Source organism: Bombina bombina, chromosome 4, assembly GCF_027579735.1.
Source record: "Bombina bombina isolate aBomBom1 chromosome 4, aBomBom1.pri, whole genome shotgun sequence".
Classification (NCBI taxonomy): Eukaryota; Metazoa; Chordata; class Amphibia; order Anura; family Bombinatoridae; genus Bombina; species Bombina bombina.
Genome location: NC_069502.1, coordinates 148598701 through 148624274, shown reverse-complemented (window position 1 = coordinate 148624274; position 25574 = coordinate 148598701). Strand labels below are relative to the sequence as shown.

Below are 25574 nucleotides of genomic sequence, written 5' to 3'. Positions count from 1 at the left end.
TCCTAACATTCTTTTTCCAAGATTTTTTAACAAAATTATTTGCTTCTGTGGAAGCAGCCTTCGGGAGGAAGGGTTTTGCAGGCTGTGGTGCCCTCAGATAAAAGGGGGTCCGCCTCTCCTTTTTGCCCTCACGTTAGCATTCAGTGTCCTGGAGCTTGGGTATAATTTTCCCACAAGTAAGGAATGCAGCTGTGGACTCTCCCTGTATTAAGAAGGAAAACATAAATTATGCTTACCTGATCATTTCATTTCCTTCTGTACAGGGAGAGTCCACAGCTCCCGCCCCTGTTCTCCGATGGGCGGCCCTAAATTTGATTTTGTTCTTCTGGCACCTTTTTTACCCTGATATTTCTCTTACTGTTCCTTGTTCCCTCGGCAGAATGACTGGGGGATGAGGGAAGTGGGGGAGGTATTTAAGCCTTTGGCTGGGGTGTCTCTGCTTCCTCCTTGTGGCCAGGTTCAGTATTTCCCACAAGTAAGGAATGCAGCTGTGGACTCTCCCTGTACAGAAGGAAAGGAAATTATCAGGTAAGCATAATTTATGTTTTTTCACAAACTTTTTCACAAACTTTAGGTTTCTCATTTACATTTTTTACAAACAGCTTGTGCAATTGTGGCACAAATGGTTGTAAATGCTTCTCTGGGATCCCCTTTGTTCAGAAATAGCAGACATATATGGCTTTGGCATTGCTTTTTGTTCATTAGAAGGCCGCTAAATGCTGCTGCGCACCGAACTTGTATTATGCCTAGCAGTTAAGGGGTTAATTTGGTAGCTTGTAGGGTTAATTTTAGCTTTAGTGTAGAGATCAGCCTCCCACCTGACACATCACACCCCTGATCCCTCCCTGACCCCCCTCAAACAGCTCTCTTCCCTCCCCCACATCACAATTGTCACTGCCATCTTAAGTACTGGCAGAATGTCTGCCAGTACTAAAATAAAAGGCATTTTATTTATTTATATTTTTTTAATATTTGGTCTGCAGTGATGGATCGCCCCTTAGCCCCCAACCTCCCTGATTTCCCCCCCCCCCCCATACAGCTCTCTAACCCTCCCTCCTCTACCTATTTGCCACCATCTTGGGTACTGGCAGCTGTATGCCAGTACCCAGTTTCTCCAAAAAAGTAACAGCATTATACCCTGTATAGCTGTAAGAGGATATATAGACCTTCCTGCTTGATGTAATAATTTGTTGTGCATGATTCTGCTGCGTCTAGAGACACTTTGTATAGGAGAATGGAAACTCGTCTAAAGAACCTCTTTTAGTATCAAGGCAGGTGCAATGTATCAACCCCTATTTGATATATCTGTTGTTACTAGACGTAAATAAAACTCAAAATTAAAATACACATGAATGAACTTAAATTTTGAAGAGAGACACTTTTCCATTACATGTGTATTAGCAAACATGCTTCTAGTAAGCACTCTGACTGATTTACTGTTATTGTGCACAGAGCATAAATAAATAGCCACTAAGCTGTTATGCGCTCCTGGCAGATTGCTTCTCTTTCTGTATGTATTCATATATAATGCCCTGTGTACCTGCATGCAGATACCACATCTACTCAAAGAGCATATGCTCTTGCTGACCTTAACATACCTCCACTTGTTCTCTGCGCAGTCATTGAATGAAGGTGTGTGGGGCATATGTACATATGCTCCTTGCAGAGTAAATCACTGAACCATTACCATAAATTAAGCCTTCCATCTATTCTCATTCTATTTCTTTTCTTAAAGGGACATACAAGTCAAAATTCAAAAATGCATTTCAATAGAATTATGTTTTGCAATTTACTTGTATTAGCCAAATGCTTATATTAAAACATATTAACATTTTCAGATCATATGTATATATTGTTGACACAATACACAGTGGCACTGGTTTTCTAAGCAGGTACAGTGCTAGAATGCTGCTGCATAGGCAGCCCCAGAAACAGTAATAATTGCAAAAAAACTGTTTGTTTTGTAAATTGAAATACACTATGCACATTTGAAGTTTGCCTATTGTGTCCCTTTAAGACACATTTGTAGACTTTACACCCATAGCCTGTTTGTATGCAGCTGTTATATCTCAAGATCATCATTAATAAAATCAAATGTAAGAAAAGTAAAGCTGCTGTAAAAACATTGTGTCCAATTTGCACAAAATATTCTGAATGTGCTTATAATTTGCCATAGCTTGGCAGTCTCTTAGGAACCAGAAGTACAATTTTAGGAACTGTGGCTCCCCGGCACCAGGATTTGTTAAACCCTGATTTACAGGATTATCAGATTTGTATTATGGCTTCATCTCTCTTCACAACACTTACAAACTTCAGTTCCATAGACACCATTCCTGACTATCCCACACTTTTTTAAATGGGAACTTTATCCTATAAATTATATGATTATGCATATGGTTTGTAGCATTTTTTTCTGGTTTAGGGAAGACAATGTTATGACTTAAAGGGACTCTGTACCCAAAAATTTTCTTTCGTGATTCAGATTGAGCATGAAATTTTAAGCAACTTTCTAATTTACTCCTATTATCAAATTTTCTTCATTCTCTTGGTATCTTTATTTGAAATGCAAGAATGTAAGTTTAGATGCCGGCCCATTTTTGGTGAACAACCTGGGTTGTCCTTGCTGATTGGTGGGTAAATTCATCCACCAATAAAAAAGTGCTGTCCAGAGTACTGAAACAAAAAAAAGCTTAGATGCCTTCTTTTTCAAATAATGATAGCAAGAGAACGAAGAAAAATTGATAATAGGAGTAAATTATAAAGTTGCTTAAAATTGCATGCTCTTTCTGAATTACAAAAGAAAAAAATTGGGTACAGTGTCCCTTTAATGATAAGCTTTTGTTTCATGTCCTTCCCCTGAAAAGGTACAGAAGCCCAGGACAGACCTAGCCCCGCACAGTGAACCACACCCAGCTGTTTTAGCCCCTCTGTGGGGAGGGTATACATTTAGCGATACAAATACATGGGGCGCAATCCGATATACGGCGCAGGTTTCGGCGCAAGCGTGGAAACCTGCGCCACCCGTAGTTTCAGCTCGCATAGCGAGCTATCTCATATACGGCGCTGACAGTTTCTAAAGTGCCGTAAGTCTGACAAACTAGCGATGTCCAGAAATCAGCGTAAGTACAAATTTCTGGAGTTGCTAGTGACTTACGGCACTTTAGAAACTGCCGCCGCATAAAAAAACTGACTAAAATATTAAATCTCCCGTTACTGTCTAACACGCCTCCCAAACATAGCCCAACACGTATACCCCTCTATCCGCAATCCCCCCTCTCACTCCTAACAATAAATATATTAACCCCTAAACCGCCGCTCCCGGACCTCACCGCCAGCTACATTAACTATATTACCCCCTAATATGATCCCCCTACACTGCCGCCACCTATTTTAACTATATTACCCCCTAATGTCAGCCCCCTACCCCGCCGCCAGCTACATTAACTATATTACCCCCTAATATGATCCCCCTACACCACCGCAACCTATTTTAACTATATTGCCCCCTAATGTGAGCCCCCTACCCCGCCGCCACCTACATTATATGTACTACCCCCTAATCTGACCCCCTTACACCGCCGCCACCTATATTAAAATTATTAACCCCTAATCTAATCCCCCTACACCGCCGCTACCTATAATAAATGTATTACCCCCTAAAATATTAAAGTGTCCCTACACTGCATTGCCCCAAATAATCAGCTCTATTACCAGCCCTTAAATGGGCCTTTTGCGGGGCATTGCCCCAAAGTAATCAGCTCTTTTACCTGTAATCTGACCCCCTACACCGCCACCACCTATATTAAATATATTAACCCCTAATCTAATCCCCCTACACCGCCGCCACCTATATTAAATATATTAACCCCTAATCTAATCCCCCTACACCGCCGCCACCTATATTAACTATATTAACCCCTAATCTGACCCCCTACACCGCCGCAACCAATATTAACTATATTAACCCTAATTATATTAGGGTTAATATAGTTATTATATTATATATATTAACTATATTAACCCTATCTAACCCTAACACCCCTAACTTAATTATTATTGCAATAAATCTAAATAATATTAATATTATTAACTAAAATATTCCTATTTAAAACTAAATACTTACCTATAAAATAAACCCTAAGATAGCTACAATATAATTAAGAATTACATTGTAGCTATTTTAGGTTTTATATTTATTTTACAGGTAACTTGGTATTTATTTTAACTAGGTACAATAGCTATTAAATAGTTAATAACTATTTAATACCTACCTAGTTAAAATAATTACCAATTTACCTGTAAAATAAATCCTAACCTAAGTTACTAATACACCTACACTATCAATAAATTAATTAAATAAACTACAATTATCTAAACTAAAATATAATAAAATACACTAAACTAAATTACAAAAAATAAAAAAAGATTACAAGAATTTTAAGCTAATTACACCTGATCTACGCCCCCTAATAAAATAACAAAGCCCCCCAAAATAAAAAATGTCCCTACCCTAAACTAAATTACAAAAAGTAATCAGCTCTATTACCAGCCCTTAAAAGGGCCTTTTGTGGGGCATTGCCCCAAAGTAATCAGCTCTTTTACCTGTGGAAAAAAAGAACAACCCCCCCCCCATTACAACCCACCACCCACACACCCCTACTCTAAAACCCACCCTATCCCCCCTTAAAAAAAAACTAAGTCTAACCCCCAAGTGGTCCTTACCTGTCCTGAAGACTGGCAGAGAAGGTCCTGTTCCAGGCGGCGACCTCTTCTTCTTCCATGAACCAGCCGGCGCGGAGCGGAGGAGTTGAAGACCGATGACCGCGGAGCTGAAGACCGTCCTCTCTGGGACTGAAGACCGGCGATGCAGGAACTGAAGATCGGCAACGCTGGAACTGAAGACCAGAGCCATGGAGCGTGGAGGATCCTTTTCATATGATCGCCGCCGTACACTGAATAGGAATTCAAGGTACGCAATTAAAAATGGCATCCCTTGAATTCCTTCAAATTCAAATCAGCCAATCGGATGAGAGCTACTTTAATTCTATTGGCTGATTTGAATAGCCAATAGAATAAGAGCTACTGTAATTCTATTGGCTATTCTAATCAGCCAATAGAATTAACCCCTGTTAGGGGGCTCACATTAGGGGGTTATCATTATAATGTAGGTGGCGGTGGGGTCCGGGATCGGCGGTTTAGGGGTTAAGCACTTTATTAGGGATTGAGGCGGGTGATTGCGATTGACAGGTAGATAGACATTGCGCATGCATTAGGTGTTAGGTTTTATTTTGCAGGTAGTTTAGGGAGTTACGGGGCTCCAATACTCAGCGTAAGGCTTACTACGCCTGCATTTTGTGGCGAGGTGAAAATGGAGTAAGAAGTCCTTACGCTGTATATTGGATACCAAACTGCACGGGTTTGGTATACCTGTCTATGGGCCAAAAAAACTACGGCCGAAGGCAGAAATATACGAGCTTAACTTCTAGGTTACGCCGTATATAGGATACCAAGCCCACGCAAAATTTGGTGTTGCCGGCTTTTGTGGGCGACGCTGCATATCGGATCGGGCCCATGGTTTCTAAAAGCTACATGGTTGGTGCTACTGGGATTGTAATCCCAATTTACTGTTGTCATTGTCCTGACTATTGCAAGGGACATTAAATAGAAAAGAGGGGTTAGCTGAGACCTTGGAGAAAAGGGGGTACTGAAATATAGTACTGCATTGCTTAGCAACCTACTTAGAATTGCCATTGATACTATATAAAACCACATTAAATAAAATGTGTAATATAGTGTCAGTAAAGTCACAAACATTTGCGTGCAACTTTAAACACTACAGAATTTTTTTGTTGCAATATACAAATATATATTAATAATAATAAACAACTTCCCAGTTCACTTCCATGATCAAATTTGCGTTGTTGACTTGGTGGGGCCGATTTAACAAAGTGCGAGCGGAAATGATCCACTGTAGCGGATCATGTCTGCCGCACATCGATAAATGCAGACAGCATACACTGTCTGCATTTATCACTGCACAAGCAGTTCTGGTGAACTGCTTCTGCAATGCCGCCCCCTGCAGATTCGGGGGTGACAATGAACCCGATCGTATACGATCAGGTGGATGGATGTCCGCCGCCTCAGAGGACTCGTACGAGTTAAGGAGCAGCGGTCTTAAAGGGATACTGAACCCACATTTTTTTCTTTCATGATTCAGATAGAGCATGTCATTTTAAGCAACTTTCTAATTTACTCTTATTATGAATCTTTCTTCATTCTCTTGCTATCTTTATTTGAAAAAGCAGGAATGTAAGTTTACGAACCGGCCAATTTTTGCTTCATCACCTAGATAGCCCTTGCTGATTGGTGGCTAAATGAACCCACCAATCAACAAGTGCTACCCAGGGTTCTGAACTAAATGTGGGCCGGCTTGTATGCTTACATTCCTGCTTTTTCAAATAAAGATACCAAGAGAACGAAGAACATTTGATAATAGGAGTAAATTAGAAAGTTGCTTAAAAACATAATTTATGTAAGAACTTAGCTGATAAATTAATTTCTTTCATATTGGCAAGAGTCCATGAGCTAGTGACATATGGGATATACAATCCTACCAGGAGGGGCAAAGTTTCCCAAACCTCAAAATGCCTATAAACACACCCCTCACCACACCCACAATTCAGTTTAACGAATAGCCAAGCAGTGGGGTGATAAAGAAAGGAGTAGAAAGCATCAACAAAGGAAATTTGGAAATAATTGTGCTTTATACAAAAAAATCATAACCACCATAAAAAGGGTGGGCCTCATGGACTCTTGCCAATATGAAAGAAATGAATTTATAAGGTAAGTTCTTACATAAATTATGTTTTCTTTCATGTAATTGGCAAGAGTAACATGAGCTAGTGACATATGGGATATCAATACCCAAGATGTGGAGTCTTCCACTCAAGAGTCACTAGAGAGGGAAGGAATAAAAATAGAAACAGCCATATTCCGCTGAAAACATTAGTCCACAACCCAAAAAAAATATTTTTTTTTATTTGAAAGAAAAAAACTTAAATCAAAAGCAGAAGAATCAAACTGAAAGAGCTGCCTGAAGAACTTTTCTACCAAAAACTGCTTCCAAAGAAGCAAATACATAAAAATGGTAGAATTTAGTACATGTATGCAAAGAGGACCAAGTTGCTGCTTTGCAAATCTGATCAACTGAAGCTACATTCTTAAAAGCCCACAAAGTGGAGACTGATCTAGTAGAATGAGCTGTAATTCTCTGAGGCGGGGTTTGACCCGACTCCAAATAAGCTTGATGAATCAAAAGTTTCAACCAAGAAGCCAAGGAAATAGCAGAAGCTTTCTGACCTTTCCTAGGACCAGAAAATAAAACAAATAGACTGGAAGTCTTCCTAAAAATTTTAATAGCTTCCACATAATATTTCAAAGCTCTTACCACATCCAAAGAATGTAAGGATCTCTCCAAAGAATTCTTAGGATTAGGACATAAAAAAGGAACAACAATTTCTCTACTAATGTTGTTAGAATTCACAACCTTAGGTAAAAATTGAAAAGAAGTCCGCAAAACTGCCTTATCCTGATGAAAAATCAGAAAAGGAGACTCACAAGAAAGAGAAGATAGCTCAGAAACTCTTCTAGCAGAAGAGATAGCCAAAAGGAACAACACTTTCCAGGAAAGTAGTTTAATGTCCAAAGAATGCATAGGCTCAAATGGAGTAGCCTGTAACGCCTCCAGAACCAAATTAAGACTCCAAGGAGGAGAAATTGATTTAATGACATGCTTAATACGAACTAAAGCCTGTACAAAACAGTGAATATCAGGAAGTATAGCAATCTTTCTGTGAAATAGGACAGAAAGAGCGGAGATTTGTCCTTTCAAGGAACTTGCAGACAAACCCTTATCCAAACCATCCTGAAGGAACTGTAAAATTCTAGGAATTCTAAAAGAATGCCATGAGAATTTATGAGAAGAACACCATGAATTGTAAGTCTTTCAAACTCTATAATAAATCTTTCTAGAGACAGATTTACGAGCTTGTAACATAGTATTAATCACTAAGTCAGAGAAACCTCTATGACTTAGAACTAAACGTTCAATTTCCATACCTTCAAATTTAATGATTTGAGATCCTGATGGAAAAACGGACCTTGAGATAGTAGGTCCGGCCGTAACGGAAGTGGCCAAGGCGGGCAACTGGACATTCGCACCAGATCCACATACCAAAACCTGTGTGGCCATGCTGGAGCCACCAGCAACACAGAAGACTGTTCCATGATGATTTTGGAGATCACTCTTGGAAGGAGAACTAAAGGCGGGAAGATGTAAGCAGGATGATAACAACAAGGAAGTGTCAGTGCATCCACTGCTTCCGCCTGAACATCCCTGGACCTGGACAGGTATCTGGGAAGTTTCTTGTTTAGATGAGAGGCCATGAGATGTATCTCTGGAAGACACCACATCTTAACAATCTAAGAAAACACATCTGGATGGAGAGACCACTCCCCTGGATGTAAAGTCTGGCGGCTGAGATAATCCGCCTCCCAATTGTCTATACCTGGGATATGCACCGCAGAGATTAGACAGGAGCTGGATTCCGCCCAAGCAAGTATCCGAGATACTTCTTTCATAGTTTGAGGACTGTGAGTCCCACCCTGATGATTGACATAAGCCACAGTTGTGATATTGTCTGTCTGAAAACAAATGAACGGTTCTCTCTTTATCAGAGGCCAAGACTGAAGAGCCCTGAGAATTGCACGGAATTCTAAAATATTTATTGGTAATCTCGCCTCTTGAGATTTCCAAACCCCTTGTGCTGTCAGAGCTCCCCAACCTGAAAGACTCACATCTGTTGAGATCACAGTCCAGGTTGGCCGAACAAAAGAGGCCCCTTGAACCAAACGATGGTGATCTATCCACCATGTCAGAGAGTGTCGTACATTGGTATTCAAGGATATTAATTGTGATATCTTTGTATAATCCCTGCACCATTGATTCAGCATGCAAAGCTGTAGAGGTCTCATATGAAAACGAGCAAAGGGGATCGCGTCCGATGCTGCAGTCATGAGACCTAAAACTTCCATGCACATAGCCACTGAAGGCAATGACTGAGACTGAAGGTGCCGGCATGCTGCGACCAATTTTAAACGTCTCTTGTCTGTTAGAGACAGAGTCATGGACACTAAATCTATCTGGAAACCTAAAAAGGTGACCCTTGTCTGAGGAATCAAGAAACTTTTTGGTAAATTGATCCTCCAACCATGTTTCCGAAGAAACAACACTAGTTGATTCGTGTGAGATTCTGCAGTATGTAAAGACTGAGCTAGTACCAAGATATCGTCCAAATAAGGAAACACCGCAATACCCTGTTCTGTGATTACAGATAGTAGGGCACCCAGAACCTTTGAAAAGATTCTTGGAGCTGTTGCTAGGCCAAATGGAAGAGCAACAAATTGGTAATGCTTGTCTAGAAAAGAGAATCTCAGAAACTGATAGTGTTCTGGATGAATCGGAATATGAAGGTATGCATCCTGCAAGTCTATTGTGGACATATAATGTCCTTGCTGAACAAAAGGCAGAATAGTCCTTATAGTCACCATCTTGAAAGTTGGTACTCTTACATAACGATTCAAAATTTTCAGATCCAGAACTGGTCTGAACAAATTTTCTTTCTTTGGTACAATAGTCCTTATAGTCACCATCTTGAAAGTTGGTACTCTTACATAACGATTCAAAATTTTCAGATCCAGAACTGGTCTGAACAAATTTTCTTTCTTTGGTACAATGAATAGGTTTGAATAAAACCCCAAACCTTGTTCCTGAAGAGGAACTGGCATTATTACCCCTGAAGACTCCAGGTCTGAAACACACTTCAGAAAAGCCTGAGCTTTTACTGGATTTACAGGGATGTGTGAGAGAAAAAATCTTCTCACAGGAGGTCTTACTTTGAATCCTATTCGATACCCTTGAGAGACAATGCTCTTAATCCAATGATTTTGGACTGATTTTATCCAAAAATCCTTGAAAAACCTTAATCTGCCCCCTACCAGCTGAGCTGGAATGAGGGCCGCACCTTCATGCGGACTTAGGGGCAGACTTTGGTTTCCTAAATGGCTTGGATTTATTCCAATTTGAGGAAGGCTTCCAACTGGAAGCAGATTCCTTGGGAGGAGGATTGAGTTTTTGTTACTTATTCTGACGAAAGGAACGAAAACGGTTAGAAGCCTTAGATTTACCCTTAGGTTTTTTATCCTTAGGCAAAAAAACTCCAACTGAGAACCAAATAAATTATTACCTTGGAAAGAAAGAGATAGTAATCTAGATTTAGATGTCATATCAGCATTCCAAGATTTAAGCCACAAAGCTCTTCTAGCTAATACAGCTAAAGACATGGATCTAATATCAATTTTGATAATATCAAAAATGGCATCACAAATAAAATGATTAGCATGTTGCAGTAAGCGAACAATGCTAGATATGTCAAAATCCAATTCACGTTGCGCTAAATTTTCCAACCAGAAAGTTGATGCAGCCGCAACATCACCCAAAGAAATAGCAGGTCTGAGAAGATGACCTGAATATAAATAGGCCTTCCTTAGATAAGATTCAAGCTTCCTATCTAAAGGATCCTTAAAGGAAGCGCTATCTTCCATAGGAATAGTGGTACGTTTAGCAAGAGTAGAAATAGCCCCATTAACTTTGGGGATCTTTTCCCAAAACTCTATAGATTTTACTGGTAAAGGATACAATCTCTTAAACCTTGAAGAAGGAATAAAGGAAGTACCTGGCTTATTCCATTCCCTAGAAATCATATCAGAAATAGCCTCAAGAATGGGAAAAACACCTGAGGAACCCACAGGAGGTTTAAAAACAGCATTTAAACGTTTATTAGACTGAACGTCAATAGGACTGGTTACCTCAATATCCAAAGTAATTAACACTTCTTTTAATAAAGAACGCATATACAGGTGGCCCTCATTTTACAACGGTTCAATTTACACCGTTTCAGAATAACAACCTTTTTTTCCAGTCATGTGACTGCTATTGAAAAGCATTGAGAAGCAGTGAATTTATTAAAATAGCCAGTAGGTGGAGCTGTCCGCTTGTGTTGCAGCAAAGCCAAGCAAGCTGAAATTAATCAGTTTAACCAGACCTGAGCTATCGAGCAGAGTTCAAAGGAACAAGATCTTCCTGTCTATAACTCAGTCCAGATTGGAATGCATAGAAAGAACAGTTTGCAGAAAAATGCAAGTGAAGTCTGTGTTGTGTGATTATTTTATTAGGTTTATAATGCTGTTTAGCAAATGTTTTTATTGCCTTAACTTAGTTTAATTATATATTTTGTGTTGTGTGATTATTTTATTAGGTTTATAATGCTGTTTAGCAAATGTTTTTGTTGATTTAACTTAGTTTAATTATATATTTTGTGTTGTGTGATTATTTTATTAGGTTTATAATGTTGTCTAGCATTTAAAGTCTTCATTTCAAAGCTTTAAAAATAATGTATTAAGTGTTACTTATGACAAATTTGAGAGGGGCCTGGAACTTATCTCCCTCACTTCCCATTGACTTACATTATAAACTGGGTTTCAATTTACAACGGTTTCGATTTACAACCATTCCTTCTGGAACCTAACCCCGGCGTAAACTGAGGGCTACCTGTACTCTATTTTAAATAAATAAGTAGATTTGTCAGCGTCAATATCTGAGGAAGGATCTTCTGTTTCAGATAGATCCTCATCAGAAGAGGATGAATTATTATGTTGTTGGTCATTTGAAATTTCATCAGCTAAATGAGAAGTTTTAAAAGACCTTTTATGCTTATTAGAAGGTGGAAAAGCAGAAAAAGCCTTCATAATAGAATCAGAAACAAATTCTTTAAAATTTACAGGTATATCATGCACATTAGAAGTTGAAGGAACTGCAACTGGCAATGTACTATTACTGATGGATACACTATCTGCATGTAAAAGTTTATCATGACAACTATTACAAATGACATTTGGTGGAATAATTTCTACAATTTTACAACAAATGCACTTAGCTTTGGTAGAACCGATGTCAGGCAGCAATGTTCCAGCAGAAACTTCAGAGGCAGGATCAGATTGGGACATCTTGCTCAATGTTAGAGAAAAAACAACATATAAAGCAAAATGATCTATTTCCTTAAATGACAGTTTCAGGAATGGCAAAAGCATAGGCCTCTTGATAGAGAAGAAAGCAGGAGGCAAACATCAATGGGGTATTGAAATAATGAAAAAAAAATTTGGCGCCAAGTATGACGCACAACGTAACGTAAACTTTTTTGCACCAAAAATGACCGGAAATGACACACTTGCGTCACTAATGACGCCGCCGTGTAAAAGGTCTCGGCGTCATAAACGTATCTTTTCGTGCCAAAAAAAAGTTTGCGCTAAAAATGACGCAATAAAGTCTAGCATTTGACGCACCCGCGGGCCTAGCACCCGCAATTGCAAAAAAGTAGTCAAATTGAAAAAAAAGACTAAACCCCAGGTAAGAAATAAAATTCTTAAAGTGTTTATATTCCCAAATATGAAACTGACAGTCTGCAGAAGGAAATACATGAACCTGACTCATGGCAAATATAATTACAATACATATATTTAGAACTTTATATAATTGCATAAAGTGCCAAACCATAGCTGAGAGTGTCTTAAGTAATAAAAACATACTTACCAAAAGACACCCATCCACACATAGCAGATAGCCAAACCAGTACTAAAACAGTTATTAGTAGAGGTAATGGTAAATTGAGAGTATATCGTCGATCTGAAAAGGGAGGTAGGAGATGAATCTCTACGACCAATAACAGAGAACCTATGAAAAAGACCCCCGTTAGGGAAATCATCGTATTCATAAGTGATACTCCCTTCACGTCCCTCTGACATTCGCTGTACTCTGAGAGGAATCGGGCTTCAACAATGCTGAGAAGCGCATATCAACGTAGAAATCTTAGCACAAACTTACTTCACCACCTCCATAGGAGGCAAAGATTTTAAAACTGAATTGTGGGTGTGGTGAGGGGTGTATTTATAGGCATTTTGAGGTTTGGGAAACTTTGCCCCTCCTGGTAGGATTGTATATCCCATATGTCACTAGCTCATGGACTCTTGACAATTACATGAAAGAAATTGCCTGCTCTATCTGAATCATGAAAGAAAAAAAATTGTTTAGTATCCCTTTAAGACTCCTGTTTCCCGCGAGCCATTCGGAGCTTGATGAATCGGCCCCGGTATCTTTTGTTAAAGAGTAAACATATGTAGGCTGATAGGAGCTTAGAAGCGTGCACGTGTCTTTAGCATCCTGTGGTGGCAGTGTTTGCAATTATGTATAAGATTATTATAAACATTGTTACAAAAACTTCTGTCAGATGGCTATATACACTTGCACACTCCTGAGCTCACCTGGTATTACTCTTTAACAAAGGATGCCGAGAGAACTAAGCAAAATTGATAATAGAAATCAATTGAAAAGTCTTTTTAAAAAAATCATGGTTTATCCAATCCATTTAAGTTTTAATTTAGAATTTTGTCCCTTTAAACTGTGTGGTAAACCTATAACTGCGTCATGCAAGGTGCATCCTGCACTAGAGAATGGCTTAAGGACCTTAAACTAACTTGCATGCTGCCTGTCAACATCTGCTCACAGAAAGGTAATGGCTGCCACTCACTGAACCACTGTAAAGGATACGGAAGAACCTTTCTTGTTGAATAAAAACAGAACCTCAGCATTTCCTTAGTGTATTAAATATTACTGGCGCTATCTAATGGTGGCTATTTGTGTCTATAAAATAAAATAAAAACCTTAGAAACCTTTCTGTAGATCTGCTATCTGCAGGGTATTAAACTGGAGTGGTTTATAAACATTCTGGTAGATTCATTGAACTGGTCCCTAAAAAGTCGTTTACAGGAGATTAAGTAATATTGAGCCTCTGTAGTAGTAGAGTTTACAATTTCCTTTATTGAAAAATGATTACAGAATATAAAGTTGTTGAGGTTGCCCTATGTCTAGTTCTTTTCCAGCAATTTAATTCTATTTACTAAACTAAATACATTCTCTACCTAACAACCACACAATGAATAAAGCATATTTACATGGTTCGGCATTTTACTGTTTAAAACATTCAGCACACTCCAATCCCACAAAATTTCAAGAAGCCAAATTAGGAAACAAGAAGACTATAACATCAGTTTACATTTGTGCCCACTGACCCCAATTTATCAACATTTAGATGGACACAGTTCCCAAGCAAAGAACTTGTCTGCCTGCATTCCGGATGATCAATGTAGCATCTGCTGCACTCATTTTAAGACTGCAGAAGCAGTCGCTTGTACCACCCCGATCCCATTCAACCAATTGCACACGAGCAGTATTTGTCAATCATCTTAGACAAATGAGTCAGGAATATTTAAAGGAACATAAAACCCAAATTTTTTTCTTTCATGATTCAGATAGAACATACAGTTTTAAATAACTTTCCAATGTACTTCTATTATCACATTATCTTTGTTTTCTTGTTATCCTTTATTGAAAAGCAGGAAGTTACGTTCAGGCGCGTGCATATGTCGGCAGCACTTTATGGCATCAGTTTTGCAGCAATGTTATACATTAGCAAGAGCACTAAATGACAAAACTATTTCCTGTCATGTAGTGCCCCAGACATGTGTATCTATGTATCTCTTTAACAAAGAATAACATGAGAAGGAAGCAAATTTGATAATATAAGTAAATTGGAAACATTTTTAAAATTGTATTCTCTATCCGAGTCATGAAAGGATCAATGTGGTTCTTATGTCCCTTTTTTGCAACTCCTAGATTGGTTACTTATGCCAATAAAATCTGTAGTAGGAAGATATAGTTTAGCAAGCATGTCTGCTTTGTCACACTTGTGATTTTCTTTTGAACAAGTATGTTTTTCGTCAGATTATTTAGTCTTTCTACTTCCTGCTATGTGACCTGTAACCCAAAGCAGAATATTACTTGTAGAAATGTTTCATCTGAACTGATTTTACATAATCACTAACACTGAGGTTATTGCATTTACTTTCGAACAAACATTGACTTGATATCATGTCTTGGTTCAGTGACCACTTATTGCGCTTTGTTTAACTGAACCGAAGTTAGTGACTGTGTTGTAATTATTAAGATTTGATGGACCACAGCACAAAAAACATCTGCAATGTTATCTATTAATGTTAAACAGAATTCCTTGTCCCATGATAGCTGTTGTCCCTTGTTAATAGGCATAGACTGTTATGAGATACTTATCTGTTTTTTCAGAAAAAAAAAAATTCTGCCAGTATTATTATAGAATATTTTTATACTCATGTTAGAGTTAGCTGCTAAAATGGATGCATAATGTCACCTCTGTATCCATGTATGCTTTACAATGTTGAAGGGGCATATAAGTAAAAAATTAAACCTTTATAATTCAGATAGACCTTACAATAAAAAAACTTGGTCACCTTGGTTGAAACTTGGCCCCTTTCCATGAGGGCATACCGAGGTAGGCTCAGGACAGTGCATATGTATTAAGCACTATAAGAACAGCAGTATGTGTATAAATGTTATCCAAGTAACTGGAGGCTGCACCAGGCATTGCTTAGTGACATAGAGGAACAAGCTTAGCTCTGCCCCCACTTCTACTACGCACACAGCGTTATATCTCCTATCCAAAGAAAGTTGTACTTTCACTTAGTATCCATTCTACTTTATTAAACAGTCCTTCTAGTTATACAGCTGCAGTATTCACTAGCATTTTTACTATAGAGATTTATTATAGAGTAGCAGAAGCTGATGCACTCTAAAGCTCCCTCTAGTGGTTATTTATATAACACTGAGACATGCACATTTCTGAGCTTAATTCAATATGCTGTCATGGAAGAGTTTCCATGTTTCAACCAAGGAGCAAGATAAAAGCGTAAATTTGATCAAAATAAAATGGAAAGCTTTTTTTTTTTTTTTTTTTTAAACATTAACTGTTTTCACTCTTAGGGGTGAGACCACTTTTTTGCCAAATGCCTCTTGGAGTAAGTCACATATTTAGAGCTGTTGGGGCAAGCTGCTCTATTACAGGGCTGAAAACCCCTTAAATCACACGAAGTACAGGGTACATCTATGTTGTTAATTGGTTGAAAATAATGATACACTATATATCAATAATGAATACAAATATGGACTATAATGTCCTTCTAATGTACACTGTCAGGCTGAAATGCATAAGAATTAATATTGTACCCCCATTTAATTTGCATTTTATGCAGTTTTTAATAACAACAGATTACATCACCCTTCATATGTGGTAGAAGAGAAACACGTTAAAAAATATGAAGTTAAATGTGTTAAAATTGATCTGAAAGTGAATCCTTAATAATAAATGGGTTAGGGAGAATTACAGTTGTTCAATCCAGAAGGACTCAAAAATGTCTAGTGAATATAAAGTGTGCAGACCCTTAAAAGTTCATAGTTCAAAATTTCAAAAGTAATAGAGAAAAAGTAGACACCTAATGCGTAACTACTTACAAGACTAGGGATTTCAGCACACCAATTTTATTCTTTTAGAAAAAAGAACAAACGTTATGGCTAGTATAATCATGATGACTACAGTGCCCAGTTTCTCAAATGTATACATCAAGAGTATTGAATTACAAATTCATTGAAACCAATAGATGAACCGTGGTAACATCATTAAATACCACAATATGCGAGTGGTCAGTTATACCTGTAAACACAAATGGTGAGATTAGACCCTATAAACAAAGCAACACCTCCACTAGAGAGTGGTTTCGCAATTAAAGCGAAAAACGGGCCACCATAGGGATCCTTGAGGATCTATGCTTGTTTGGGAAAGAAATATTGATAACTAAGGTTCACCATTACATACATGTAAATAAAGACATAAGTAAATATCAATATGCGGTAAATAGGATAAACCACAGATGTAAAAGGGCAACACCTCCACCAGAGGGTAACTTCACTTCTCTGGCAAAAATCTGGTTACCATGGTGATCCGTGAGGATCTATGCTCATAAACTTATAACTGTACACAAACTTAAAGGGACAGTCTACACCAGAATTTTTATTGTTTTAAAAGATTGATAATCCCTTTATTACCCATTTCCTAGTTTTGCATAACCAACACAGTTCTATTAATATACTTTTTACCTCTGTGATTATCTTGTATCTAAGCTTCTGCAAACTGCCCCCCATTTCAGTTCATTTGACAGACTTGCATTTTAGCCAATGAGTGCTGGCTCCTAGGTAACTCAACGTGCATGAGTACAGTGTTATCTATATGACACACACAAACTAACACCCTCTAGTGGTAAAAAAAACTATCAACATGCATTCAGAACGAGGCGGCCTTCAAGGTCTAATAAATTAGCATATGAAACTCCTAGTTTTAGCTTTCAACTAAGAATACCAAGAGAACAAAGAAAAATTGGTGAATAAAGTATATTGGAAAATTGTTTAAAATGACATGCCCTAGCTAAATCATGAAAGTTTATTTTGGACTAGACTGTCCCTTTAATACATGCATGAAAATTTAAGTGGATGTACCCTGGCAAGGGGAATGTACAACAACTAATTCAGAGGGCACCACTACAGACCCATAGTATCTGGTGTCATTAAAATTAATGTATACGTAGGATCTATGTACATCCCCAATAAAGTCAGGGTACTATCATAACAAGGTTGGTACAGCTTTGAAAGCAATTATATATGTCTATTCTCATGCACACAATTATTACATGGGTTATAGTTTGTCATGACAGTCCAGCGTATGGAAAGTTAAGCAGTTCACATGTATCAGTGTGTAAGTTCCACCTTAAACAGGTGATGATAGGTATTAGTAATTACCACTTCCAACGCTTCTGTCTTACACACCCAGCTGGGAAAGAGACAAACTAAAAAGAGATGTTATCCAGTCGGCAAACGGAAAAACAATACTATGCAGATAAGCCATTTTTGGTTTTGCAAGTTCAAGAGGGGGCGTCTATAGAACCCCGCAAACAACCAAGTTCTTCATATTCATATTTTTCTTTGTTTCCGTTGCACGCTGTGTCCGCTGTAAACCAAACGTTTCAGGTACAGTGCTGTGCCACTCGCACAGGATACGTCACTGCCGATGCGTGTTTCACCCCCCACGTGACTATGACGTCATTGGGGCTTCCTCAGGGCAAAGGTTCATTGGAGGAACGTCAGGGCTGTTCCCAAAATGGCCTTAGATGAGTCTGATTCGCTCATTCTATTATTAGACATCCAATTGCTATTGTTCATTAGGACATACCCCGGATTTGAATAGGTGAAAGTATATGCGTGTATATCTAATACATATTGTGATATTTAATGATGTTACCACGGTTCATCTATTGGTTTAAATGAATTTGTAATTCAATATTCTTGATGTATACATTTGAGAAACTGGGCACTGTAGTCATCATGATTATACTAGCCATGACGTTTGTTGTTTTTTCTAAAAGAATAAAATTGGTGTTCTGAAATCCCTGTCATGTAAGTAGTTACGTAATCGGTGTCTACTTTTTCTCTCTTACTTTTGAAATTTTGAACTAGAAGTGAATTCTCTCAGGAAAGAAATTTTAAGACTTAAAAGTATTCAGCAAAGCTGTTAAAAAAAGAAACACCTAGATTACGAGTTTTGCGTTAGAGGCTGTGCGGTGCTAACGAACAGCTTATGCTCACCGCTCACTTACAGACAGCGCTGGTATTACGAGTTTTTACAACCCAGACAAGAAGTGAGCGTTGAGCAAAATTTTGCTCCTTACCACACTCCAATACCAGCGCTGCTTACGTTAGTGGTGAGCTGGTGTAACATGCTCGTGCACAATTTCCCCACGGGAATCAACGGGGAGAGCCGGCTGAAAAAAAGTCTAACACCTGCCAAAAAGTAGCGTAAAGCTCCTTAACGCAGCCCCATTGATTCTTACGGGGAAATACATTTTATGTCTACACCTAACACCCTAACATGAACCCCGAGTCTAAACACCCCTAATCTTACACTTATTAACCCCTAATCTGCCGCCCCCGACATCGCCGCAGCCTACATTATATTTATTAAACCCTAATCTGCTGCACCAAACGTCGCAGCCACTATAATAAACATATTAACCCCTAAACCGCCGCACTCCCGACTCGCAAACATTAGTTAAATACTAATAACCCCTAATCTGCCGGCCCTAACATCGATGCCACCTGCCTACATTTATTAACCCCTAATCTGCCTCCTCCACTATATTAAAGTTATTAACCCCTAAACCTAAGTCTAACCCTCAACCTAACACCCCCTAACTTAAATATAATTTAAATAAAATTACTATAATTAACTAAATTATTCCTATTTAAAACTAAATACTTACCTATAAAATAAACCCTAAGATAGCTACAATATAACTAATAGTTACATTGTATTTAGCTTAGGGTTTATTTTTATTTTACAGGCAAGTTTGTATTTAGTTTAACTAGGTACAATAGTTATTAAATAGTTATTAACTATTTAATAACTACCTAGTTAAAATAAATAAAAAAGTACCTGTAAAATAAAACCTAAACTAAGTTACAATTACACCTAACACTGCACTACAATTAAATTATTTCCCTAAATTAAATAAAATTAAATACAATTAAATTAAATTATCTAAATTACAAAAAAAACACTAAATTACAGAAAATAATAAACAAATTACAAGATTTTTAAACTAATTAAACATAATCTAATCCCTCTAAAAAAATAAACCCCCCCCCCCCAAAAAAAAAAGCCCTACCCTACACTAAATTTCAAACAGCCCTTAAAAGGGCCTTTTACGGGGCATTGCCCCAAAGTAATCAGCTCTTTTACCTGTAAAAAAAAAGTACAAATCCCCCCAACATTAAAACCCACCACCCACACAACCAACCTTACTCTAAAACCCACCCAATACCCCTTAAAAAAAAAATAAAACTAACCCCTTGAAGATCACCTTACCGGGAGAAGTCTTCATCCAACCGGGCCAAAGTCCTCAACGAAGCCGGGAGAAGTCTACATCCAAGCCGGGAGAAGTGGTCCTCCAGACGGGCAGAAGTCTTCATCCAGACTGCATCTTCTATCTTCATCCATCCGGCGCGGAGCGGGTCTATCTTCAAGACATCCGACTCGGAACATCCTCTTCAATCGACGGCTAACACAGAATGAAGGTACCTTTAAGTGACGTCATCCAAGATGGTGTCCCTTCAATTCTGATTTCAATTTTATCAGACAATCGGAATTAAGGTAGAAAAAAATCCTATTGGCTGATCCAGTCGGCCAATAGGATTGAGCTCACATTATATTGGCTGATTGGATCAGCCAATAGGATTGAACTTCAATCCTATTGGCTGATTGCATCAGCCAATAGGATTGTTTCTACCAGCCAATCGGAATTGAAGGGACGCCATTGTTTCTATCAGCCAATCGGAATTGAAGGGACGCCATCTTGGATGACGTCACTTAAAGGTACCTTCATTCTGTGTTAGCCGTCGATTGAAGAGGATGCTCTGCGTTGGATGTCTTGAAGATGGACCCGCTCCACGCCGGATGGATGAAGATAGAAGATGCCGTCTGGAGGACCGTTTCACCCTGCTTGGATGAAGACTTCTCCCGGCTTCGTTGAGGACTTCGGCCCAGTTGGATGAACACTTCTCCCGGTAAGGTGATCTTCAAGGGGTTAGTGTTAGGTTTTTTAAGGGGGTATTGGGTTGGTTTTAGAGTAGGGTTGGTTGTGTGGGTGGTGGGTATTAAAGGGACAGTCTACACCAGAATTTTTATTGTTTTAAAAGATAGATAATCCCTTTATTACCCATTCCCCAGTTTTGCATAACCAACAAAATATTAATATACTTTTAACCTCTGTGATTATCTTGTATCTAAGCCTCTGCAAACTGCCCCTTTATTTCAGTTCTTTTGACAGACTTGCAGTTTAGCCAATCAGGGCCTGCTCCCAGATAACTTCACGTGCACAAGCACTGTGTTATCTATATGAAATACATGAACTAACACCTTCTAGTGGTGAAAAACTGTTAAAATGCATTCTGAAAATAGGTGGCCTTCAAGGTCTAAGAAATTAGCATATGAACCTCCTAGGTTAAGCTTTCAACTAAGAATACCAAGAGAGCTGATTACTTTGGGGCAATGACCCACAGAAGGCCCTTTTAAGGGCTATTTGTAATTTAGTGTAGGGTAGGGCTATTTGTAATTTAGTGGGGGGGGTTTTTGTACTTTAGATAATTTAATTTAATTGTATTTAATTTAGGGAAATAATTTAAGTGTAGTGTTAGGTGTAATTGTAACTTAGGTTAGGTTTTATTTTACAGTTACTTTTTTATTTATTTTAACTAGGTAGTTATTAAATGGTTAATAACTATTGTATCTAGTTAAAATAAATACAAACTTGCTATTAGTTATATTGTAGCTAGCTTAGGGTTTATTTTATAGATATTTAGTTTTAAATAGGAATAATGTAGTTAATGATAGTAATTTTATTTATATTTATTTAAATTATCTTTAAGTTAGGGGGTGTTAGGGTTAGGTTTAGACTTAGGTTTAGGGGTTAATAACTTTAATATAGTGGTGGCGACGTTGGGGGCGGCAGATTAGGGGTTAATAAATGTAGGTAGGTGGTGTCGATGTTAGGGCCAGCAGATTAGGGGTTAATAATATTTAACTAATGTTTGCGATGCGGGAGTTGTCCGGTTGGGCAGATTATGGGTTAACATTTTTATTTTAGTGTTTGCGATGTGGGAGGGAGGGCCTTGGTTTAGGGGCTAATAGGTAGTTTATGGGTGTTAGTGTACTTTTTAGCACTTTAGTTAAGAGTTTAATGCTACGGCGTTGTAGTGTAAAACTCTTATCTACTGACTTTAGAATGCGGTACCTGTGTTGACAGGAGAGGGTCTACCGCTCACTTTTTGGCAGACTCGTAATACCGGCGCTATGCAAGTCCCATTGAAAAAATAGAATACGCAATTAACATAAGTGGATTTGCGGTATTTCCAAGTCTGGCCAAAAAAGTGAGCGGTACACCTGTACCTTCAAGACTTGTAATACCAGCGGACGTTAAAAAGCAGCGTTAAGACCAGCCAACGCTGCTTTTTACGCCTAACGCACAACTCATAATCTAGCCGTATATTTGGTAAGATACTTGATGCACCAAGTAACCCAATAATATCACTGTTAGCTATCCTGATGAAATAACCTCAAAATGAATAATGATGGACTTGTTGCATACTAAAATAACCAATAATGCATTGCAGAGGGGTACATGAAAAGATTTGAAAATATATTCCATATATGAGTCTCATTGATAGACTTTTTCTTTGATATGCTGATTTTGTTATACATTATTACTATTAACTAAAACTCATTTAAACATTACATTTACCAAAAAAATTGAGAAACATAATACATTTTTTAGGCTGTACTTGATCCACTAACATCCTGCAGTTTGCTTGTTTTTTCTTATACACAATAATGTTTAGACACTTAGGCATTTAAGCTCTCTGTTTGGCAGCTAGTGGGTTAAAGTGTTAAAGTATTGTATATAGTAACAGCTTATAATTATATAATCTTTTCATTATCTTCCTCAAGGCTATTTACAAGATGGTCGGCACTGTGATAATGATGAAAATGAACGAAGATGGTCTCACGCCTGAGCAACGAGTAGACAAGATTTTCAGCAAGATGGACAAGAATAATGATGACCAGATTACACTGGATGAATTCAAAGAAGCTGCAAAGAGCGACCCTTCCATTGTATTACTGCTTCAGTGTGACATTCAGAAATGAGATCGCCCTGAGGCACTACGGACTGCACAGAAATTTCAATGTTCCATTCAGTTTGCAGCTATTTCCACAACTAAATCAAAAACAAAAAAAAATTGCTTGGACTACCTATAAATGGACTTGCTTCTTGTGTTTGAAACACTCGTGTGCATGAGAATGTCATTTGCTAAAGAATTTTAAAAAAAAGTATATAATATAAAAATCTACTGCCACAATGTGAAGTGTGCAATGTAATTTCATACAGTCCTATTCCTCTAAGCTTGTGCATCAGTAAATGTACTGCATTTAATGAACCTATTTATTGTTATACTGATGCTAGCTTTCTGTCTCCTATTCTGTTAGTGGTAGTGACACTGAATTTCATAGCAATGTAACTGTTTATAAAACTCATTTCACCCGCTAAAGTAGTACTGGACAGACAGGGGTATGTTACCTCAGCTCACGAGTCTGATCCACACGTGCTTGTGTTGTCAGTGGATATAAATGTAATTCTTTTGCATGCCTTTTAGGTTTGCCTTAATTCTTACCTCACTTGCATCCTTTCAAAATGGAAAGAGTGGAAACTCAGATATGCAGTATGATCAAATGTAAGCAAATTTGTTGAACCCTCCCAAATCTATCTGTCTGTCTAATTATCTATCATCCCCTTCTCTCTCTACCTCTCCATCACCTTCTCTTTTCTCTCTATCATCCTCTCTATAATTTTATCTTTATCTCTCCCTTCTATCACTCTTCATATTTATATATGTTTATATATCAACATAACAAACATATAGATACGTTATTTCATTGGGAGGTAAAACAATACCGTATTCTTTCTCAGAAGTGCATTGTTAATTTTATGCCTGAATTTTCAAGAGCTTAAAAAAGGTTGCAGTATATGTCCCCAAAATAAATTATTTATAACATTTGACTCTTTCCCCCATAACTATCGTTTTTTGCCAAGACTGGCTGTTGTGGAAATGTTGGACTTTTTTCCGTGGCAATAAGATACTGGCATATGGAAGATTATGGGAAATATTATTTGCGTCTATCAGCAATATAAAGATTAAAGTAGTATAGTTTTAAATAATATATCGAGCATGAGGAATATATTTTGTATTTTTATTTTTCAGTCGATTTTCATAACACAATGTAGATGAGTTGTCTCTTTTTTGGTAGAACAAAGCACGGAATTGAAATTATTGGGATTAAATACTTAAACAGCTATAGTTTTTTACACTTTGCATAAACACTGGATTGCTCCTCAGAGTTAAGGAGAAGTAGATGCAATAAGCAATAATGTACAATCGTTTGGAAATTCCATATTAATGTATCACTTATAGAAATTATTGTGCTCTACTGAATTTAGGCTTCACACTCTCCTAATGACGTCTTTCTTTAATAGGAGCATTGCAAGCTTGAACTTTCTGAAATATTACTAACAGAAAGTATGTTGGAGTCTAGATGACATTAAATAATGATTACAATATTTCGTTAGCTAATTACAGATAAAAAAAAAACTGGAAACCATTCAAAAAATGGGGTTGCATCAGTTGTTTTTTAAATCACAGACCTCTACTGATAGACATATATGTTAGTTGGTTAGTGAACTAATATAAAAACTAAGCTTACCTATATTTAAGTAAAGAGGAGAACTAAAGTATTGTAAGATTAAGGAATAGTAGCTTTTCAAATCAGTTCTCTCTTTGGAGGAGTATTAGAATGTGTCCCTAAAACTCAAGCTAAGTGGTTCCTCTATGAATTTGTTGGGATCTTTTGGCATATAATTATCTATATTTTATTCATGTATCAAAAGCTACCAATTCAAATAAAGAATGGGCTGAAAAGGTCTGAGGCTCAAAATAGCAGCTGCACATCTCTAGTCAAGAACATTTGTGCATTTACTTATTAAAAGAAAATGTTTAGAGGTTGTATACTTATAACTTAAATATCACATTTTCCTTGAGAGATGTTATAACAGGATAACACAGTAGGGAAATATTGTCATCAATTATTATTAAACTGTTGTAGATGTCATTTCCAACTATAGATCAAAATTTAATTTACCACCTTAATAAACATAACCGGTCCAATACAAATTTAAACAACTCATAAATACTTTTGAATTGAAGTAGAATACATCTTAAAAAAACTAGCCTAATATAGATGGTGGACAAATTTTTGAAGAGAGATGGAAGCTGACTTTATTAGAGCATCTGGTCCATTCTGCAAAGTGTTGTTTGAACCCACAGCATAGAGAGAGTTAATGTTATATGCTGGAATTTAACACATTTTACCCTGCAACAATTCATGCAAGTAAATGTGCCAACTGGGATGTTTCCTAATCTGTTCACTTTTAACAATTTAAATAAAGGAAAAGTGGAAATAAATGCTGTTATATAATTCTGTACACAGCCCAAAATAGCTATTCTGATTTTATTTTGCCAAAGCTGCCATTCAGTTGATTTTTTTCATTGAAGTTCTATTGGTTTTATACAGTAAATATTAGGGTTATATTTAAGTATACCATTGTATCATTGGAAGATGATACTGATACCATTCAGGATCCTGTGGACAGTAAAGCATAAGCAGTTGCTTTATGTTGTGAGTTAGGTCTATTTTAACAAGGCTATTTACCCACACAATCATGTTCTTTTATAAAAGTGTCTGTTCTGTCAAGGAAAGAAAAAAAAAAATTAGTTGGCAGACACACCCAGAAATAACAAAAAGGCAGTTTAATAATTTTGT

At 37.5% G+C, this 25574-nt stretch overlaps 1 protein-coding gene across 1 annotated transcript in view; it reads left to right on the top strand.

Moving 5' to 3' along the window:
- VSNL1 (visinin like 1) overlaps nucleotides 1-25216 on the top strand; it is a 441462-nt gene extending 416246 nt beyond the window's left edge. The window contains exon 4 of the mRNA XM_053709658.1: nucleotides 22650-25216. Coding sequence (XP_053565633.1) covers nucleotides 22650-22847 — 198 coding nt within the window. The 3' untranslated portion in view covers nucleotides 22848-25216. The remainder of the gene's footprint in view (nucleotides 1-22649) is intronic.
- Nucleotides 25217-25574: the final 358 nt, after the last annotated feature.